The 22903-nt window shown below is 35.5% G+C and overlaps 2 protein-coding genes across 2 annotated transcripts in view; one reads left to right on the top strand and one right to left on the bottom strand.

Moving 5' to 3' along the window:
• Positions 1–16704, bottom strand: part of LOC142343266 (protein unc-45 homolog A-like) — a 224714-nt gene extending 208010 nt beyond the window's left edge. The window contains exons 1-5 of the mRNA XM_075395055.1: positions 15969–16704; positions 12953–13168; positions 5924–6158; positions 2743–2965; positions 813–1072 (exon numbers count right to left, since the gene is read on the bottom strand). Coding sequence (XP_075251170.1) covers positions 813–1072; positions 2743–2965; positions 5924–6158; positions 12953–13168; positions 15969–16346 — 1312 coding nt within the window. The 5' untranslated portion in view covers positions 16347–16704. The remainder of the gene's footprint in view (positions 1–812; positions 1073–2742; positions 2966–5923; positions 6159–12952; positions 13169–15968) is intronic.
• Positions 16705–18473: 1769 nt separating this feature from the next.
• On the top strand, positions 18474–21364 carry LOC142343265 (calreticulin-like). The gene is made up of 3 exons (XM_075395054.1): positions 18474–18645; positions 19048–19152; positions 19778–21364. The coding sequence occupies exons 1-3, from the start codon at positions 18570–18572 to the stop codon at positions 20791–20793; spliced, it is 1197 nt and encodes a 398-aa protein (XP_075251169.1). The 5' UTR covers positions 18474–18569; the 3' UTR covers positions 20794–21364.
• The last annotated feature ends 1539 nt before the right edge of the window (positions 21365–22903 follow it).

Below are 22903 nucleotides of genomic sequence, written 5' to 3'. Positions count from 1 at the left end.
AACCGTTTTTGTACTACACACATAGATTTTGTAATGCAGCGTTCGTTAAGTAGCTAAGATTTGTAATATTTGTACACCCGATTTTGACCACAATGAAATCGCAAAATAGTTGTATTATGTATTACGAATGAACACAGGTTCACCTCTAACTTTTTCGATTGCTTTATCTCACTCAATTGCGACTCCAACTGTTTCATAAATCAGATCAAAGTAGTAATACCAACGAACACAAGCAAGTTCAAAACAAAACTAAACAAAATATTGATAAGAAAACGCAACAATGCCTTTTACAAAAAAAACCAGCGGCTTCAAAATCTTTTTAATGATATTGTTTGATATGAAATTGATATTATTTCACTCTTCTGTCTAAATTGAAGTCGGTTAACACAAATTTTAGCTACAACCAAATTAATCATTTTTGTTGCACTCGCCAATTAACCGAAGGAACGCCCATCTTCGGCAGATATAGATAGAAGAAAGCCATCGGAGATGAAATCTACAGCATCTTCATCATCAGGAACTTCCGCAGCAGGATAATATCTTTATCATTATCATCAGCAAGGATACTAAAGAGTTCGTCCTCAGTAGTACATTAATATGGCCATTAATATGGCCAGTAGTCATCCTGAAAACCCTTTCTTAGGAAAAGACTACCTAAGTATGAAAAGACGGAACCTGAAATATTTTCGACTTATTACACTCTGGCGCTTATCGGACTACTACTAACTACCGAACGGATTTTATAAATAGTTAAGGTTCGAGCGAAGGGGGATGGGGGGATGGGGGGGGACGGGGGAGGTGCGTCACCTAACCTTTAGACTTGTTCTCGACAGACGCCTCTGACTCCACAAGTGGCTTCACATAAGACTCGATGTACTCTCTGAAACTGTTTCTCTCCTGGTCACTTTGCAAGTCTTCGAAGAACTTATGAAGTAGCATAGACACGTGGATGGGAGTGTTAACTGTGGTAGAATACGGACCATCTTGTGCAACTAGTTTCAAAAGACGACCCACAAGTGAGTTTTTCATGAGAAGCAGCATTAGACCACAGCCTCCACGACGTAAGAAGTTCCTGAAAAAACAACGTTTCTTGCTTCTTTTCTAAACTGACCGTTAAAACTGGTCTAACCATTGATCTAACAACAATATACAGAAAGCAATAACAAATGCTGTTGCGCACACAAATTGCGCAAAATTTGCACAAACATTGCATCTTTTAGTCTTATTTATGCTTCAGACGGTCAAAAACGCTTATAAACATGCACTTAATAGTTATTATAATCAAGAAAAATCACTGAAACCGAAAAAAAGTAACAATAAATTTTTTCAAAAAAACTCCTTCGAAAATGCCGCAAGTGACCTTAAAATAATTTGGCTTGCTTTGTGAAAAACCTTTTCACATCTATTTTTCTCGCTCTCTGGCGGAACAATGAAAAAACGACGTAAGAAGTTCCTGAAAAAAAAACAACATTTCTTGTTTCTTTTCTAAACTGACCGTTAAAGCTAGTTAAGTAATTTGCGTTCATATTGCTTCGTATAACATTATACGAGCTAGGACTGGTAATTTAAAAAAACATAGTCGGCAGATTGCCGGACAATAGCCGCGAAATAGATCGCTGAGACTCCATAATTAACGGAATCACGAAGACCCAAGACAAAAAATGCAGATAAAAATATTACTCTGATTCAATTTATGCTGATTTTCACATCAAATTTTGAACACCAAAGTTTTTCAAGAAATATAACCTTATACTTCAGTTACCTCTAATGCATGGTTAGAATTGAGGAACTAAATTCAATAGCTGGAAGGGTAGGGTTGGAAGGTCTGGAAGCTGAGGGGACCAAATTACCAGGTGAAGGAGGGTGGACGGAGGGAGTGTTGGAAGGGTGTGTGTGTGTGTGTGGGGGGGGGGGCTCAGGAGGAGGTCTAAGTTAAGAACCACTCTTCACACCACGGAATTGTCTCCTCAAAACAGTTTTGGCGAGTCGCATACTTGGAGACTAAAAAGACGTTGGGCTCTAAGAAGGCCACTCAGCCACACCGAGCTTTACGTGTTTATCCCGAGGACCTATTTTTGAGGACGAACAGCTACAAAGGTCAGGCGAAAAATTGGTCAAGCGAAAAATCACATAACAGGATCAATAGATAAGATAATAATCTTGTTTAAGAGCTATCAACCAATTTTGACAAGAAATTCTCCCAAATAACATGAAAAAGAATAAAAAACTGCTCAAGAAGCGTCTAATGCGACAAAATGACAAAAATTTCGAATAAAATTGCATCCTTAATTCAGATATTTGAATCAGACAGTCAAAAACGCTTCCAAACAAGCATTTAAAACAATTGATAAAAACAACTTCGACCAAAAAATTTGAAGACAGAATATAGACACATCCTCTTTTAGAGAAAATCACTGATTAAAAAAATAGATCACCATTACGCCTCTTGGAGTCGTAAAAAACTAAGATGAGACGACCAATGGTTGCCTCGCTATCACTCTGCGGCTATTGATCAATCTCTTAAGTCAAAAAGGAGGCAGTTCCCAAAAGCTTCAAACTCCACCGTTATTCGGAACCAATAGGCGCACTACAAATAACACGCGTGCAAACAGAGAAATGCACAAATCACAGGCAAACCTTTCGTCGCGATGACAAAAAAAACTACCAAAATTTCTCTCAAATTCTCACAAGTTCAACTTGTGAGCCAAGCAAAAACTGTTGAAAAATTTTAAGAATTCAAACCTCAATAGAAGTTTTATACAATTGTCTCTGCCCACGGCAGACAGATTTGGATCCACCAGCAGGTCATTCAGATCCAGACACATACTCTTGAACTTCTCTTTATCTCCTTTGTACTGGAATTTGGACCTGTCCACATCTGGGTCTAAGTTTAACAGGGCATCCAGGAATGCCTGGCAGAAGCGAGTGCATGCATCACTTATCGACTCAATTTGGGAACCAATTCCTGGAATAGACAATCAACATAGCTATAAGCATGCGGTGAGAAAATGATGAGTTAGAGACACGCCCAGAATCATTATTGAACTCACCCAATGAGAGGGGACCCTTTTCTTGAGCAATGTCATCCAACAGGAGGGGACTTGTGCTCATTTCAAGTTCAATAACGCGAGGAAATTAAAAAACGAGAGTTAAAAGGCTGAGGGAGAGAGGATGAAACATAAAAGATCGGAGAAAACATTAAAATTGACAATCAGAAATAATCAGCAAACATTTGAATTTTATATCAAGATAAACCAAATTTTTTTAATCATGGAGACCACGCAGATTGCAACAAATTTTATAAAATTAAAAAAATGCAGTGAGAATCGAAGATCTGGCATTGTAAAATATCAGCTTAAATTGTTAGCAACTAAAATACAGGAATATTTAAGGCAGTTAATGAGTTCTGAACCTCATTTTTCGAGAACAAAAATGGGCAGGTTCTCATTAAATTTGATTAGCAAGTAACCATCAGTTAAAACTTGAAAATTGTAGTGTTACTTTATGTTGCCTCAGACATTCACTTATCGACTCAATATGTGAAAACATCAAATATCAGAAAATATCTGAATATGCAAAATACCAGCTAAATCAAGGCCAACAAATGACAGACCCAATTTTGTCTTCAAAACACTTGTTTTCAAACAAAAGAATGGATTATTGAGCTTTGCCAATTTTTCCTCTTTTTTGATCAACTTGAAGCTTAAAGTCAGCAAAAGCATGTCGCATTGTCTTTAATGGATTAAAAATTAATATTAATTGCCGCTTCACATAATGGTTTTTTTCGGATTTGAAACTACGAATTTTTAAAAAATTTTGATTTCTGGACTTTTCCCAGCTTTGAGGTTCTTTTTCGTGTCTTGACAGTGAATATATTATGGTGTCAACGGCTTCGACAACGACTTCTAGCAGAAATAAATGATTTTTTTCATTTTTGTCTGTATTCGTCTCTTTCTCTTTATAGTCGTGTGAAAAAAGCTGAATAACTGCAGGTTTAAAAGGCTTCCCATAAATGAACGAAAGAACATATTTACTGATTTCAGTTGATAGCTAAAGTTATACACGCCTTTGATACCAAATCTTAAAAAGACGTAATTTTTAAATTTTCACTTTGCTGTTCTTTTTGTATTCTTATTACCTCGCATATCGTTTTATTCGTGTTGACAATGCAATTAAAAATATTAAATGTTTTCGATGCATTTCGTAAGGTTTTACCGGCTTCGACACCGGTTTTTTTTCTAAGTTTAATGGACTTTTTATATCTTCATCTTTATTATGTATTACTAGTTTGTTTCTGTAAACGCACAACATATTCTGGATAACAACAGGTCTAAACGTCTTCTTTTGGTGGTGTCAATGAACATAAACCTAAACATAGCTGGCAGATTGCCAGAAAATAGCCGCAATAGATTCGTAGATCGGCAGTCTAAAAAACAGTAAAAAAGACAGACCAAAAAAATTCGTCTTCTCATTGAAGGCTGATGTTATATTTTGATTAAAAATCTGTATAAGTTATTGCTGCCTCTATTCGCTGATCTCAAATAACCTTCATTTAGAGTGACAAATACCCATTTGACCTTATCTCTTTGAATTAAAGTTAAGAAAAGTCAATTTCAAAGTCAGGAAGTCATTTCTGAGAGTGAGGTAAGTCAAGTGTGACCAAAAATTTAATCACGCGCATGAGCAAAAAACTCGCTCCACTAAGAGCGAAAAATGACGTCACACATGCAATTCAGTTGAAATTGCATGAACGAATGGACAAAAAGTGACTGTGACGTCATATGGTCGTAACAAAAATCATGACGACGAAATAAAAAACATAGCAGGACAAGTGAACAAAAAACCACTACCGAGAAACCGAATTTTTGTTCAAACACCGTTTTCTCACTCTACTTTAAATTTAGAGCGAAAAAATTTCACGCCGCAAAACCACTCGCTTTTTCGCTCCGTTTCCTGTTTCGGCGTGACCAAAATCACTACTCCAATTTGACTTCAAAAATCATGAAAATGTGTGAACAGATCTTAAAAAAAAGACAGCGCCCCAATACAATTCAAATTCTTTGAATTGTAAAAAACCAAGAGAAGGCCAATAATAGCCCCAGCTATCGCTGTGCGGCTATTAAAAAGATTTCGGTTGATATCTAATGGTTTTCATTATTTGAAATTATCTGTTTTCAAAAAATTTAAACGTAATTTTTTTAATTTTACCGTTTTTGTTCTTTTTGTTCAATTGGTATCGAGTCTCATTAAGGACTGGTCTCAAGTTTTTCTAGTGAAGTACAAACAAGGACCTGATTATTATTAAAAATTTTTTCAAAAAATAGACACTGAGTTTTGGATGTAAATAGTGTTTGTTGTTGTTATTTGATTTGTTTTTTGTCTTGTCTCGTAGTCTTAATAAAGGAAGGTCTCATCGACAATCTAATGGTGCATTATTTACTTTAGTGAGTGATATAAGTTGGAAGCAACTTTTTATTCATACTCCAATTAGTTTTGAGCAATATTTGAATTTTTGAAAATTCAGTTCGAGTCAACAATGGAGTAGCTCTCGTTGTCTCCTATGACAAATCTTGAGCTATCTCTCCTATTCTTGCTCCCTAACTCTTCGCACATCCGTGGATCACATCAAGGATCTACATAATCAGACTTAATTTTTGAGCGCCCCACCCATTCTCAAATTTGCTTATCAACTAATCACATTAAAACTAAGTTATTAATCTGTCATATCTGAGGTCAGTTTGAGACTTCTATGAAACTCTTTTTTGTCGCTAATAGCCATAATTGTAATTTCGTGAAAAAACTTTTTTCCACACAAGTTTATTGCGAAAAGCGCTCTAATCGGTTTCGGTTAGAACAAAAAGGTCGATCAAAAACTCGCAACCATAATCAAACGGGTACAAACACTATTATAAATGGAACTAACCTTTCTGTATTCTGGATATTTTAACAATGGACAACATTTTGATTGCGAGAACTTCACTCTTGCACAGGTAAGACAGTACACTCCACACTTCAGAAACCAGGTGTGAATTGTCACGCCCACTTTCACTGGTACTGTATTTGTCAACTAGGGACACTAGACGGGACAGGTTGTCTGATTCGAGGAGGATGCTGGATCCACCCGACTCGTTTGCCAGAATCGCTAGATTGTTACAGGCCTGAAAAAAGCGTAATACAATTCAATGCCCAGCCTCCACAATCCTTAGAGCAGTAGCTATACTGCATCGCTACACTATATCAGAAAGTCAAACAAAAACGAAGCTTATTTTTTAAAATTTGGGACGCTCGGTTTCAAACATAGAAAGCTTCGGTATGTGCGATTTTGTTGTTATCATCAGATTTAATACAAAAGCAAAAGAAAAATTCAGTGTGATTTGTTTGAACATAAGAAAGCTTATGTACGTTCAGTTTTAAAAAAATACTGCGGGGAATTTTGTTTTAAATGCAAAAAATTTCTTCAGAAGATTGTGTATCATTCTTAGCTGCCCAATCTAATTAGACAAAATTAATTATTTTTTTTTAATTTTTAAGCTTAAAATAATTCACAATCACCGAGTTCTGACATCATCTTAAGTTTTCTTTTTGACATGATCTTAAGACACGCTTTCTTTTTGTTGAGATTTTAAAACGACAAGGCGGCTCGTTAATGTGCGTTCGCACATGATGTTCCGACCCGAGCTCATTTACATTTTTGACTAAATTGTCAACCAAATCAAGAGATAACAAAAAAAGATGTTTGAGTTTAAAACAATCGTTACACAACCTATCTACTAATTGAATTACTAATGCCATGCTTCATTACAGCACCAACGTGATCTGACATTGAAGAGACTAAGAGAAAAAAATTAGCACCAACAAAATTTTCGCGGCAAAAACTGAATATATAAATTTAAAAGCACCTAGTAACAATGTCAAAATGCAGTCAGATAAAACCTTAACTACACAAGTTTACCTTTTCCTAACTATACAGCAGATGAAAAGTTTTCTTAACGAGACTAGGTAACAAGCCGACAAAAAGAACGAACAGTGAGGCGAAACTTAAAAATTAATCAACATTTTTTGCACCAAGAAATTTCAAAAATCTTAAAAAACATTGGTTTTTAGATAATAAATCCTTGATAAATTACTATAAAGTCATTACAAAACCAAAAGCACCCGTCTGTGGTCAGACTATGCCATAGAAACAAACTAAAGAGAAACTCAAGAAATTACAAACGATTTGCGAAAACACAAATTTTGCTACCATTAAAATCAATAGCTATCATCTGAATATTATGTATTTTTATTTCAATTGTTATTTCTGCTATGTCAGTTGAAGGATTTATACTGAAAGATTAAATAAGTTTACTTGGGCCACATTTAAAAACCATTGAGATCTGTTTTTACGCGATTGTTCTGAAAGAAGAGAAAAAGTAACACAAAAAATGGCCATTCAATAAACGTTCAGAAAAACGAAACAACAGTTGCACATAATATCAATATATATGTTATTTCTTGAAATACACGAAATTCGATGGGACCTCTCATTGATGAATAGAAGTTAAATTTGACGAAAAGAACAACAAAAACTGAAAAGTTTGAAAAACATTTCAAAATGTTTGTCATAAACTTTGAGACTATTCGCTATAAACTGAATGCTTCAGGTAACATCATTAATTCAGTCCTCAATTACAAGCCTATAAGATCCGTGAGCAATTTACGGCTACCTAAAGAACAAAAACAGCGAATTTAGGAAAAAATTGAGCGATAAAAGGGTCGTAGGCAATAAAAAATGAACTTTTCACTAAATTTTCAAGAGCAATGGGAAAACCTTTTTTATCAATATAATTTCAAAAAATCAACAAATATGAACAAATACATTAGAAGCACAAAAATTTCGGGAAAACACGTATTATCAACGCCATTAAATTCATTAGCATTCAACGGAAGCCAGTAAATACAATAAATGATGCCTCAAAGGGATATTAAGTTTGTTTGTCAATCATATTTCATCAATAAGACCTTACAACAAGTTAATGACTATAAAAACAACAACAGAGAGAGGCAAAAACCACAAATTCTATAGAAAAGTGCCAGAAGAAAATGTCGAAGCAACTCAAATCATAAGCTCTTCTCTGAAAACTTTATCTATGATCCGTTGAACTTCTTCCGTAAACCAATAGGGACTCTCAGCAGTAAGATGATATGATAAGATTTCAAAATGATCCAAAAACAAAATAAAGTACCCGAAAAAAAATATGAAATCTCGTGGCAATGAAGTTTTAAAACTAATAGGTAGAAGATAAAACCGCTAACCAGATTAATTTTGGCTGCAGTAGAACGGAAAGGGATTCTGTTAGAACCAAGAGTTCACGAAAAAAATTGAATTGGTTAATGTTCAAAAAAAATTTGAAAAATTATTTTTAAACCATTAACAGCCAGTAAACTCAATCTTTCAACGGAGCTCAATAACTATGCTCAGACATAACCCTTAGGGAGGAAAACGATGTTTGTCATGCATAGATAGTTAAAAAGACATCACAATAAGTCTTATGACTGAAAACAATAGGCAAAAACTAAAATTCAGTAGTAAAGTGCGAGAAGAAAGTGTCGAAGACAATTAAACCATTAGCTATTCTCTGAGAACTTTCTCTGTGATCCACTGAACGTCCTCTCTAAGCCAATTGGATTACAATAATCTTTGGATAATATGTATAATGTTTGGATAATGTGATAAAGAGTTCAAAACTAACCAATAATACAAAAATTTCCAAAATTTTTTTAAAAAAATTGAAATCTTGTGTCATTGAAGTCATATAACCAATAGTTAGAAGATAAAACAGCTAAACAGAAGATTTTTAGTCGCAATAGAAAGCAAGTGGACACTGACACTGACTAACAGTTCACGAAAAATTTAGGATTTGTTATTGTTCAAATAAAATTTTCGAAAAATGATTTTTATTTTAACAGACATTAAATTCAATAGCTTTCAACAGAAGTCAATAAAATTGCTCAAAGATGCCCCGGTTGGAGTACATCTATGTTTGTCATGCATAGGTATTCATTATGAGATCACAGTAAGTCTAATGACTATTAAAACAACAAAAAAAAAACGGGAGAAAACCAAAAATTCGGTAGAAAAGTGCAAGAAGAACGTGTCGAAGCCATTTAAACCATAAACTTTTCTATAAAATTTTTATTAGTCATCCACGGAACATCGTTTTTAAGCTAATGGGAGCTGGCAATATTTGGATAATGTGATAAGATTTCAAAAGCAACCAATAATACAAAAATATCCAAAAAAATTTTTAAAAAAATTGAAATCTTGTGTCTTTGAAGTCATATAACCAATAATTAGAAGATAAAACAGCTGGACAATTTTTTTTACAGTTGCAGTAGAAAGAGAGTGGGTCCTGTCAATACTGACACTGACTAACAGTTCACGAAAAATTTAGGATTTATTGTTCAAAAAATTTTCGAAAAATTATTTTTTTTAACAGCCATTAAATTCAATAGCTTTCAACGGAAGTCAATAAATACGCTCAGATATAACCCTTAGGGAGAAAAACGATGTTTTTCATGCATAGATAGTTAAAAAGACATCACAATAAGTTATATGACTGAAAACAGCAACAAAAACAGGCAAAAACCAAAATTCAGTAGAAAAGTGCGAGAAGAAAGTGTCGAAGACAATTAAACCATTAGTTTTTCTCTGAAAACTTTCTCTGTGATCCACTGAACGTCCTCTCTAAGTCAATTGGGTTACAGTTATTTTTTGATAATGTGTATAATGTTTTGATAATGTGATGAGTTCCAAAGTAACCAATAATACAAAAATATCCAAAAAATTTTTTTAAAAAATTGAAATCTTGTGTCATTGAAGTCATAAAACCAATAGATAGAAGATAAAACCGCTGAGCAGATTCAATTTGGTTGCATTAGGAAGGAAGAGGGTGCTGTCACCCCTGGACTGACTTATAATTCACAATAATAAGTTTATGATTCTTTAATGTTCAAAAAAAATTCGAAAAATTATTTTTTTAAGTCTTAACAGCCATTAGCTGCCCCCTCAATGAACTAGATATGTTCACTTAATGCTCATTATGGAACATATTGCACTCTTAGTCAATGAATCCCTGCCATAGGACTCCAAAAAATTACTAAAACTTCAAAAAGAAATTCAAAATTTCATTCAAAATTACGAAAACTCAGAATCGAAGCCAAAAAAACGTGAGCAATTCCTTGAAAACAACGTTTTTTGTTCATTGGGCTTCATTTGACTGTAAAGGAGGTTTTTCATTAATAAAACGTCGATATAAAAAGTGACTTGTCTCTAGGTGACTTAAAAAAGCAAAAAAAGAGAAAAGTTTTATTAAAAAAAGGGCTCTCAAATAGAGTTCGAATTTTTTTTGATAGTGAACTTCCTTATGAGACCAGAACTAGTCTTTTTTATCGACTTTAGTCTATTAGGAAAACAAAATTGGACCATTTTTCGGCCTGAAATTTAATTTTGAAATACTATTTTTATAAAAAAAAGTTTTAATTTTGAGAAAAATTGCACTAAAAGTGAACAAATATCACGTGTTCACACAAAACTTCAATCCTCGATAACTCCTCGAAAAAAACGAAATTCAAAAAAATCTTTTTAATTTTGAATTCTACGCTGGACCAGCTTTTTAATGATACTACTCACATTTCTCTACGACGAATATATCGATCGGCCAAAATTCACGGAACAAAAAAAAACCCATTTGAGTATATAGTTCCTCCCCCCACAAGTGAGGTCGGAACAATTATACTGACGATTTAATGCGTTTCAAAATCCAGCATGCTGGAAATACCATAGATAAAAGTACAGGCTTCTGTCGTTTATTTCTAGATAAAAACCGAACATACCATACCGACCATTTCATACATCTAGGAGCAACGATTCCTAGAGTACGGGAGAATAAAATTTTTAATTTCGCAACGTTTTAAAAATGAAAGTAAACTTTAAACCATGACAGTAAACTTTAAACGAAAAACGTTCAGACGAAAACGATGGTCAACACAAAAGTATTTGTCAATGTTGAAAACTTCAAATTAGATGTGATATTTTCAAATCGAAAATTTATTCAAATACTGTTTCATTCCGTGCTCATTAAACGCTAATGAATCGCTTCTACAAAGTTTGTTTCAAAAGACTGCTTTCTCAAACTAAATTAGAAAAAATTGAAACTCTATTTGCAGGCATTAAAATTTCAACTCGAAAATAGCTTCAGAATATTTACTTTCAAAATTCCTCTGTTCCCATACAACAAGTGCAACAAATAAATAAATAAAGAGCTCTTTATATAAAATAGAGTTGCAATTAAACATCGGTATACAGTTTTTGGTATAAAATTTTTAGAAAACGAACTTTGTCAAAACTGAAATTGTCCCTCCTTTAAGTTGACCTATCCTTGCGGGCAAAAAAATCAAAATCTTTCCAAAGTAAATACCTTTTTTGGATGACACAGAACAATATTGATATTTCTGCCAATTTTTATGAACAAAGTTGGTTTCCATTCTGAGCTGTCACGAAGAAGTTACGGCGTTTAAGTTTTTAAAAGAATTGCTAACAAAAATTACATAACATTGATTGACGAATAAATAGGACAGGTAACATTGGACTTGAGAGTATATGGAGAGTGAAAACATTAGGGAAAACAAATACCAAAATTGTTATTTCGATGAGAAACCAAAATTTTTCAGAGCCAATCCACATTGTCTGCTCAATTTTTGAAGTCCAAGCGCCCTCTAAAGATAAAATGAAAGTAGAATTTTAATAATAGGCAACAAATGCTTGACTCTAATTAGAGATTAGATATTAAAAAACAAACCGACTAACGTCAGGGAAACCGCTCTTGAACGACAGGCGGGGTATTTTAATTCAGAGGGGCATTGGTCTAGATAAATGTTATGAAGGTGAAAACCTCCGAAGAAGAGGTTGGCACTCCCACCACAGGAGTTAAAGACCGAATCATTAACTACGCGACCATCAGGGTCTTGTGATTGATGAGCTTACAATCGCTATGCAACACAGACCTAATTTCTCAATAAGAGCAATTTGAGACAAGCAAAAAATCAAGCGTAAAAAAATCACTCAGGAATTTAAATCGGAAGAACATTCTAGAACAAAACGTTTGAGCAAAAATTGTGCACAAAAACTACACACGCTTTTACAATAATTGCCTTAAACTTCGCTCGAGAGCAGCTAAAAAATGAGAATGATATTACAATTATACGTCTATATTATGCGTTCTGATTACTACAAAAAGCAAGATTTCCATTTTTGTCCAAAAATATTTAGAACGTTTTTCACCTAAATTAAGCATTTTGAGATGAGTTAAGATAACTAAACGTTAAGATACAAAAAGTTAAGACCATTGTAACAATTTTCATTAAAAAAATTACGGGCTTCCCTACCATTTTTCACGCTGAACCTGTCTTCAAATCCCCAACCAAACAAATCAGTCGTGGTTCAATTTTCTATGCCACAGAACACAACTTTGATGAATGACTTCTTGATGAAAAAGGAGTGTTAAAATAATAATTTTTTGGGCAAAACTTTTTTGCCACGTTTTAATAGCATGTGATTGAAAACTAACGAAATCTACGTCGTGTTGATTGAATATTGAAATTACATTTTATAAGTTACATCTTTTAATTTAATCTAAGTGAATAAAAAGCGTGAAATGGTCACAAAAAGTTGGAAAACTTTGAGAGCTTCATGACTTGATTTTTTGAGAAACCAAAAAGAAATGGTCTCTTCATGGATGGATGTAGTTTTTCAAGAACTTTTCATTGACACCACTTTTGCATGTCGCCGCAAAAATATCGATCTGCCAAAATTGGCTTCAAAAAAAAGCCGGGCCTGCATCAAGAACCTATTACCCCAAATAAAATTTCAGGCTTGGAACAACGAGAAATTGCGTCCAAATTTTCAACCAACTTTGTTCACTTTATCCTGAGGAGTGGTTGAGTCTTCCAGAGCAGCTAGCATGTCTTGTATGAGCTGAGATGTGGTGTGTTGCTGGTCATTGATCTGGCTCACTCTGGCATTGATTCGTCTGGCTAATTCTTGGACTGCAGTGTCTCTGCTCTCTAACCTCAGAAGAGCCCTCACATCCGAGAAGGCATCTTTCCACATCTCAAGTTGCTCATATGCCTAAAATCAAATAACAAAGTTGAGTATCCGATACAGATAAGGCAAATCAATTTAAAATTACATCGACAACTTTTCATACGAAATCTTGTCGAATGAAAGGTTGAAGAAAATCTTGTCGAAAAATCTTGACGAAATCTTGTTGAATGAAAAGTTGAAGAAAATCTTGTCGAAAAATCTTGACGAAATCTTTTCGAATGAAAAGTTGAAGAAAATCTTGTCGAAAAATCTTGACGAAATCTTGTCGAATGAAAAGTTGAAGAAAAGTTGAAGTGGAAGAAGATCAATCAAATTACATTTTTCATGAATGAGTTGTCAAATGGCTGTACTCGTATTTCCAAAAGATTTTTCCAAAAAAAATTGTTGAAATAATCTGCGCACAGGCCTAAATTCAATTGATGAACAGTATACTATACAGTTGATATAGCTAAGACAATTTTTCATATAACAACGAATGAAATGAAAAAAAATTATAAGATTATAATCGGACGAGAGATTAATTAAAATGTATTTTCTTACGAAAAAATTGTCAAATGACTGTACTCGAATGTGTCAAAGATTTTTCTTAAATTGAACCTCAAAAAGATTTTTGCGCCCCGTAAAAACTTAAAAAAACACTCAAAAAATCTTTCAAAGCTCAATAAAAAACCCTAAACAAAAATAATTTCTTGTTCTTCAGCCATCCCTTGTAACCGTAAATGTTACCAGCTGAAATGTTTTTCACATTAAGTCCCAAAATACAATTTGAATTTATTTTTCGAACAATTCAATATTAGAAAAACGAATGAAAATAGAAAAGGTTGTCATCTTGTTATTTCAATATGACAAACTAAAACGGAGAAAAACAGTTTCAAAAAGTTATAACAAAAGTTTCAAAAAAAACTCAGTTCTGTTTTTCAGTTGTACGGTTTTGTAATTGTTTTTTAAACTGTTTTTCTGCGTTTTAGTTTAGTCATATTGAAATAACAAGATGACAACCTTTTCCATTTTCATTCATTTTTCTAAAATTGAATTGTTCGAAAATAGATTCAAATTGTAATATTGCATTTTAGGGGTTCTACTTCTTTTCACCTCGATTCATTTAGCCCCGCATCTTTTAACACCACATCATTTAACCCCTCTATCATTTCACCTATCTATTATTTCATCCCGCCAATTAGCAGCCGACATTAAAGGCATGTTTTGTCATAATTAAGTAGATAAATTAATCCCACGTTCGGTTGTGATAGTTTCATATCAGGTCCCACGGGCCGCTGAGGCATGGCCAAATGATTATATTGCTAATTTAATAATCATTATTTTGTAAAAAAAGATTAAAATCGGGGTGAAAGGATAGATGGATTAAAAGATAGAGGGGTTAATACAGGGGAGAACAAATCGGGGCTAAATGATAGGGGTTAAATTAATAGGCGCGAAAAAGCGGGACACCCTTTTTACGACTCAACTTAAAAAACATTTCAGCTGATAACATTTACGGTTATAAGGGATGGCTAAAGAACAACTCCTGGTATGTTTTTTTTGAAACTGAAGAATTATAAAAGAATCATAAGAAATGAAGAATTATGAAAAACTCAAATTTCGTTTTCGTCCTAAAAAAACTCGAATAGATTTTTTTTACAAAAACTTATATTACGTAGATTTAACTCCTTTGCGGACGTTAAATGTTAGATAAAAATAAGCATGTGTCACAGATCAACCGAACATCCAATAAAAACTAATACCCAAATCATAACCAACTGCCCACTCAACTACATTATATAGGATCTCAAGATCCGTATGCCTGTTTTTAACCAAATTAAGTCTATATACTCAGCAAAAAAGTGAAGCTTTCCAAAACTATTAAAATATAAGACAACTAAGGTTTTTCTACGGCATTTAAATTGGCAAAAAATAAACAACTTTCCGGCAATCAATTCTCAATCACAAAGCACTGGTGTTAAATTTTGGCCAGTTCAAAAAAGGAAGACTGTCGCCTTCTTGTAGCCGCTGTAACTGCACGACTATCAATATTCTGTGGGTTATATAAGTGAGATTTTCAGACCGTCACCTAGTCAGACATTAAATTCTTACCAATAATGGTAGTCGAAGGATTCCATTCTCACGAAGAACTTGAAAAAATAGCATTAAGTAATGTTTAAGTGACTCTGCTTGAAGTCACTGAGAACTTCTGGCGTTTATCGAGCACGGCGAAGCGTTTCGAGATATTAAGTCAGAATTTTGAAGTGACTTCTGCAGAGTCACTTAACCATGCTTAGAACACGAAACGCGCACGTTTTAAAATGACGAAAGTCAACGAAATTCAACGTCTGGCTAAGTGGCAACTTCTGGCATTTTAACTTCTGTTACTTCAGACTTTCGGCATTTTAAAATGTGCACGTGAGAGTTTTAAAATTTATTATAAACAACTTCAGTCAAACGTGGCTCTGCACGCAATGACTTTACAACTTTCAAGCAGTTTAGGTGAACCGTTCAGTTAGAGACTAGTAAAGCTCTAAAGCAAAACAACCCCGACTTTATGCCCTCGGGCTTGATCGGGCCATCCTGGATAAAAATCAAACAGATCAGACATATAATTGCATGGAAAAAATGTCAACAATACCCAAAATAATTTTAAGAGCATAAAAATTGAAACCTACCCCCTTCAATATTTTACACATTCTAAGCACACAGTTTCGCCCAAGAACAGTGATGCCTCCTAAATAATCCGAAAATTGTCAAATTTTAGCCTAAGATAAGCAGCTCCAGTGTCTCGGGTGAAATATGATGGAAATCTAACAGGGAAAAACAGATCATCAAAACTTACCTGGCACCTCCTAAAAAGTGCTTTGGCATCGTTGGAATCGAGTTCCAGCGCTTTAGTTGCAAACTCGACTGTTCTGGTCCAGTCTTTCAATTTGAGACCGCATGCTGCGCTGTTTTTCAGACAGGACAATTTCAACTCCGTCACTCGTTTCTTCTCTTCTTCTAATGTGACTGTTTCTAACTGAATAGCTGATAGTTGTGATAAACATTGGGAATAAGTTTCGATTGCTGATGAGAATTTTGATTGCTTGAATTGCTCATTTCCAGACTCTTTCAGGTCCTCGGCCTTTTTGAGAACTTCGGGTACTGGTTTGTCGGTAACAGGCGAAGCGGTTGAATTTTCTTCACCGGATTTCGAAGTTGAGTTGCTACTAGTCATAACTGGTTAGTTTTGTATTGGTGTCCTGGTTATTATAACTATGGTTATATGAGTAGTATAGCCGTATCAGACACTGTATGGGTTAAATCGTTGTTGAACGTTGTTCACAAAAGTGGGTTATTTCGTTACACGGGGAATTGTGGGTATACGTTTGCTGTATGAGAACGTGGAAAGGGAATTATGGAATGCCAGGACCCAACAGTCCAAGGTCTCAATAGGGAACGGAACGTACCACAGTACGTGCAAATGTGTGAACGGGTTTCAACTCACGTTGAACTAACTTTTGAAACAATCGTAATTATTCCAACATTATTGCGATGTTTGGCTAAAATTGCTTTAAAATTACGAACTTCATTTCGTACCTGAAGCAAGAATAAATACTTTTCAAACTGGCTCATTTATTTCACAGACTCTAGAAACATAGTGTAACAGTGTCAAAGAGACAATTTCAGAAATTGAAAGTAATTTCGGATCTTTGCCGTATGTGCCCCCCCCCCCCCCCCCCCCCCCACCAATACGTTATGCAACCCCGTTATAGAGCGCGTGCCATTACATAGTTAATCATTATGGAAAAATATGGCACGTTCGCTTGGAGGTGCAAATGTTATGCACCCACTAAGCTGGAGGGGAGGGGAGGGGTTCAAACGGAACAGAAAAGTTCCGTTATTTCAGTTAGATGCCATAATCCGATCTCTGGTCATACTAACAATGACAAGTTTTCAGTACTGAAGAATACATTTTTCAGAACTATAACATCATGACACTCATGAAAGATTTGGTTTCATAAGAAGCCGCATCAACCAGATATCAACTTCATTTTTCGTAGTCACAAATAACAATAAGTCTTGTTTCTGACTATTTGCAGCTTGAAGGTGCACATTTCAACGTCAGAATTGATTATTTTTATCCTATTCATTCGTATTTGCAAACAGCCCAGGGAAAATCGGAAATTCATTATTCCCGGGAGGTTGTTAGAAGCTTGCTACACTTTCTGGGAAGTTTGTTAAGCTCGTTTAAGGAAACAATTTCTCTAGTGTGAGACTAATTCTCTTTTTAAACTGGAACCACTTTTAACTCCATTAACTTCAACCTGTATTTTGAGGTCAACTCGTTTAAAAACAGCATCAGGCATAATTTCCAGGCTCTACAACCTTTACCTATTTTCATGCACAACGTCCTTTCCTTTTCCTTATTTTTCCTTTTCATTCTCCACAATTTCATTTCGCATCTGAGCTCAACATGTATAGAGTCTAAGTACGTGCAACTTCTGCTTTTACCAGCCTTGTGCACTTTTAATAAGCTACCAAAATTGACGAATCACAGCGCACCAACTGGTTAAATTATGCTTACATTGACACACTTGTACGTCTTTCTCTCTCGATTTATGAATCATATTTTATAGGAGTGTTTTCTTTCTTTCTATTATGGCAAACAGCTGTTTTCATTCACAACAAACTATTATATTCAAGTGCTCTTCAAGGCAAATATTAATTTCTTCAAACGCTTTTAGAGCACCGACATTTGCTGTGCTAATTTAATATTCAGTTTAATCATATTGTAGGTTAATTAGGATTCTGACCAATCACAGCTCACCAGTTGGCCCACTAAATGTACAGTGTACTGTTTGTGCACTTATTGTATGAAGGGACCAATTTAGCCGATGGGAGCTTAGCAGAACAATTTAAAGCTATCTTTTTCACATTCAATTTTTTGCTTTCTCATTGTATGCCCACAATTTTGTGAGACTATAATCCGTTATTCTATTATGATAAGGGGGAGGGATTGTTTTGGAGTTTACATTTAGGGAAAGATCACTCGTTATCTTTGATAATATTAAAAATTACCCCAATACCCAATAGAGATTTATTTGTGGTCTATACCCCCCCCCCCCCCCACCATATACCGTCATATGCGGGGCCAGAGAGGCCAAAAGACGCAACTCGATCACGCACCATATCATAAAACGGCGACCCTCTAATTGATAAAAGGAGAACAAAAATTCGGCAAGACGCCTATTCGGCTAAGATGTTACACTGCAGTATGTTCGGTCCTTGAATCAAATCAGCCAATCAGATTTGACCAACTGGCGTAGTTGCATTGCTAAACGTGTGGAGAGACTCTAAATGCTGTATAATTTATGCAGTGCTGTTCACTTGGTTAGAAGAGAAGTTAGAAAAAGAGTCGAATAAAATCAAACGTCACTTTGTACATTTTTTGTTACAAATGAAGAGTTTAGTAATTCTTTTTGCCTTGATTGGCATCGCATTCTGTGAGGTGTACTTCAAAGAGGAATTCGGAGGTAAGCTATTTTGAATTGGGTTCTTTGGGTGGAAGGTGGAACTGTTTCCTTTACCCCCGGTGGAATATAACCATCAGAGAATACAAATTAATGTTGATTTTAGCACAGTTACTATTGAAATTAGTGGCTGTTAATTAATTGCTTAATTAAACTGGTAGAACAGGTTGTAAACAGGGAAAGAAGTTTATTGAGAATTTCGCAACCCCCCCCCCCCCCCCCCAAAAAAAAACAGTACTACACTATATGAAGTAAGAAATAAAACTCTAATATAAGTGAATTGCACCCTTTAGACGAATTTTAGATAATTTTAAATAATTTTAGCGTAAAAAAATGTCCTATTAAGGTGGTTCTAACTTATTCAATAATTTAATTCATTTTGATTTAACTTGTTTGGTGTTTCAGATGACTCTTACACTAGTAGGTGGGTTGAGTCCAAGCACAAGTCAGACATGGGTCCATGGAAGTACACAGCTGGCAAGTGGTACGGAGATGCCGAGAAAGACAAGGGTAAGTTTACAAACGATTTTCAAAAATCAACCATTGGTTGTCTCATTTTAACCCCCACCCACCCAGAAAGTTCTGAGGTGTGAAGACATTGCAGGTCTTTCCTTTCCGTTTATAGCCCCCTCCCCCCAGCTTAGTGGTACGAAAACCTATACCCCCTCCCAATGCCAATGATGGTAAATATACCATAATGGGGGGGGGGGGGGGGGAGGGACGATATTGCATTTTCATATTCAAATGGCCAATCAACTGACCACAGTAAAAGAGATTGCATTGCGCGCTTTTTATCTCAAATTTCAAACAAAATTTGAGAAAAAATTAAAGTGGAACCCCTTGATGATATTTTTTTGGAATCTATTCTGTCTCTCCCCCCCCCCCCCCCCCCCCCCCGTGTTTTTACTGACCCCTGACCCCCACCCCCAGTTACAAATTATATGTTTGTTATATAGCACGTACGTTACTATTTAAGGAAATAGCACGTGCTCCTGGGGGGGGGGGGGGGGCGTAAAAAATATAAGCTCACTAAGGTGGGGGGGGGGGGGCAGAATAGATCCATTTTTGATTACCTATGAAACTATTAACAACTGAAAACAAAAAGCAAACACCATGTAAAAAATTAATTGTGTAGGTATCCAAACTGGACAAGACGCCCGATTCTACGGCATATCTGCCAAACTGGAGAAGCCATTCACCAACGAGGGCAAAGACCTCGTCATCCAATTCCAGGTCAAACACGAGCAGAAGATCGACTGTGGGGGTGGATACCTCAAAGTGTACCCCTCAGACACCAACCAGGAGGACTTACACGGAGAGTCACCATACTACATCATGTTTGGTCCAGACATCTGTGGATATTCAACCAAAAAGGTCCATGTCATCTTCAACTACAAGGGCAAGAACCTTCTAACCAAGAAGTCCATCAGCTGCAAGGATGACGAAATGTCACACGTCTACACTCTGGTCGTGAAGCCAGACAACTCTTACGAGGTCTACATTGATCTGGAGAAGAAAGAGAGCGGAACCCTGGAAGACGACTGGGACTTCCTCCCACCCAAGAAGATCAAGGACCCCGCCGCATCCAAACCCGAAGACTGGGATGACAGGGAAAAGATTGACGACCCCGAGGATTCCAAGCCCGAGGACTGGGACAAGCCGCAGCACATTCCTGACCCCGATGCCAAGAAACCCGAGGACTGGGATGACGATATCGACGGTGAATGGGAACCCCCGATGGTCGACAACCCCGACTACAAGGGCGAATGGAAACCCAAGCAGATCGACAACCCAGACTATAAAGGCAAATGGATCCACCCTGAAATTGACAACCCAGAGTACACTCCCGATGACAAACTGTACCTGTACAAGGACATCGGAGCCGTCGGTGTTGATGTCTGGCAAGTTAAATCTGGCACCATTTTCGACAACTTTTTCATCGGTGACGATTTCGAAGAGGCTAAGAAGTTCGCCGAAGATACATGGGGAGTAAGCAAGGATGGAGAGAAGAAAATGAAGGATGATATTGATGCCGAGGAAAAGAAGAAAGAGGAGGAATTAGCTAAACAGAGGGAAGCCGAGGAGGAGGATAACGAAGACGAGGAAGAGGAACCCGAAGAGGACGAGGAGGCAGTCAAGGATGAGTTGTAAACAACTCTCTCCTGACGTCAACCATTCCACCTTCCACTTGACCGTTTCATTCCACCCTAAAAAGTGGATGGACGGCTCAAGCTGAACCTGCAGTGACTGATTTGATGAAAACTTATCTCCTTAATGCTAACAACATCGACGCCAGAGCTATTGGCTACCTGTTTGAAAGCTTCTAAAGAGTGGTAGTTTTGGTTGGGTTTTGTTTTCGCTTTTGACCTAAAACTATAAATTGAACATTATTTCGCAATACACTGTAAAAAAACTCACAAGCAAAACTTTTGCAACAAATCTAAAGTTGTTCTTTTAAATTGTTCTGCTGTGCTAATATGTCAATATATTCTGAAGAATTTTGATATACGATTATATCGTTTTCGGTTAATTCATATTTTGAACATCTAAAATTTGTGGATATTTGAGTATTCATTTTCAAAAATGGCAGTTACAATTGAGTAAAGCAGTTGTCATTGTTGTTGTTTGTGTTCTTCTTCATCCTCTCTGTAACTATTCCTGTTATAAATCTAATTATTATAAATTGCCAAATTCAATTCAGAATTGACAGATTCCATCATAATTATTTTTCACTTCCAAGTTGCTGAACATGAACAGGCCAGCCAAGATAGAAAAACTTACATTGTAGAAAGATAAGTGTAGTACAATTTGAAAGCCCACAGGCACGCACGCTCACACACCTTACAAAACACAGGTACACAAAAACAAGACACCAAAAAATGCCCGACTTTTTGGACTCCACACACTTTTTTGGCAATTGATCTGTACTCCAGGAGTGTCACCGTTCATTTAGGACCTCTTTGTCTTTCATACAAAACGAGGTGTGGACTTTTGTATAGGTAATCGTGATTTTGACAAGAATTTACAAATGAGCATAAGTTTCTAGAAATATTATTAAGGCAAAATTTAAACCAAAAATAGTAAAATTTAGTAAAGTCGCAGTTTTTGCACTGCCTCTATTTGTGTCTAACTTATAAGTGAACGTTATGTTGTACTAAAAGATATTTATAGTTATTTTGTAGTGTTGGAACATTGTTTTTCCTTAAAGTTTTGGTCCTTTCACTCTAGAATATACTATATTTCAACAGAAAGCAATTTTTTACTCGTCTTTTCAGGTGTAAAACGCTCAGACAAAAAAAGAACAGTTGGAAGAGTAATTGCAAAATACAGAGGTCAAAAACAATTTGCTAATTTTCAAAACGAACGTCTGTATTAAGTTTCCGGACCTGGCGATTCAAGAACTGAGCTCTTTAGCCCTCAAATTGTTCCGAATTGTATTATACTAGTGACAATCATTTCATGAAACCGGCTTTTATTTACGTCTCAGCGGATTTGAAATTACTGCAATGCTTAATTCTTAAACATTATTCTCGGAAACAAAACTCTCGAAAACATTTTTCAGCTTTTAGTTTTATAATTTCAAATTTCCTGAAGTTCTGTTTTCCAAAAAAATCTTTTCGGTGCAGAAAAAATTTGGTTCGCGAGCTAACTTTTAATCAGCAGAAAACAGAAATATGACGCAACAAGCCTAAGTCACAGGAATAATTTTCGTAATTTTAGTAGATTGATCAATTTAATTTAAAAAGTGGTGACATAAACGATAATTCTTGAGCGACCAAATCGCATTTAAAATATCCCTCAGTTGTAACCGAAAAGTTGCAAAAATTTGTACGCGGCGAAAGGATATCAAGAAAGAATGACTCAGACAAAAATATTTTTTAAATCAAATTCATTGCACAAAATTTAACCCTACCAGACACAACTTTTCACATGCAATATAGTTTAATCAAAGTAAAAACCAAGTGGTCACTAACTCAGACATACCGTTTAGCTTGTTCTGTTTATAACCTTGTATTAAAGCTACTTTTAACTGTTTCTTGATAAACGCGCAAGGGTACTAGTGAGAGTTTGCGCGTTGCCCAGAATGTTCCAACTTCGCGCCTCAGGAATCTGTTGAAAAAAATCCATCTGGCAAACAAGTTTCATGCAAAATGGCTGACGAAGCAACTTCACATCATGTTTCGGTTTTCTTGAGAAAGCAGATGACAGTACAAAAATTGAATTTTTCTGAGAAGCACGAAATTTTACGTACACAATCAGA

This window comes from Convolutriloba macropyga, chromosome 7, assembly GCF_964194025.1.
Source record: "Convolutriloba macropyga chromosome 7, txConMacr16.3, whole genome shotgun sequence".
Taxonomy (NCBI): Eukaryota; Metazoa; Xenacoelomorpha; order Acoela; family Convolutidae; genus Convolutriloba; species Convolutriloba macropyga.
This window is presented reverse-complemented; position numbering and strand designations above follow the sequence as displayed.

Bases quoted from the DNA above. Each gene is read 5' to 3' on its own strand.
- LOC142343265 (XM_075395054.1), top strand. From the start codon at position 18,570: ATGAAGAGTTTAGTAATTCTTTTTGCCTTGATTGGCATCGCATTCTGT. The intron at 18,646-19,047 runs GTAAGCTATTTT...TTGGTGTTTCAG, and splicing joins CTTCAAAGAGGAATTCGGAG to ATGACTCTTACACTAGTAGG. The intron at 19,153-19,777 runs GTAAGTTTACAA...TTAATTGTGTAG, and splicing joins AGATGCCGAGAAAGACAAGG to GTATCCAAACTGGACAAGAC.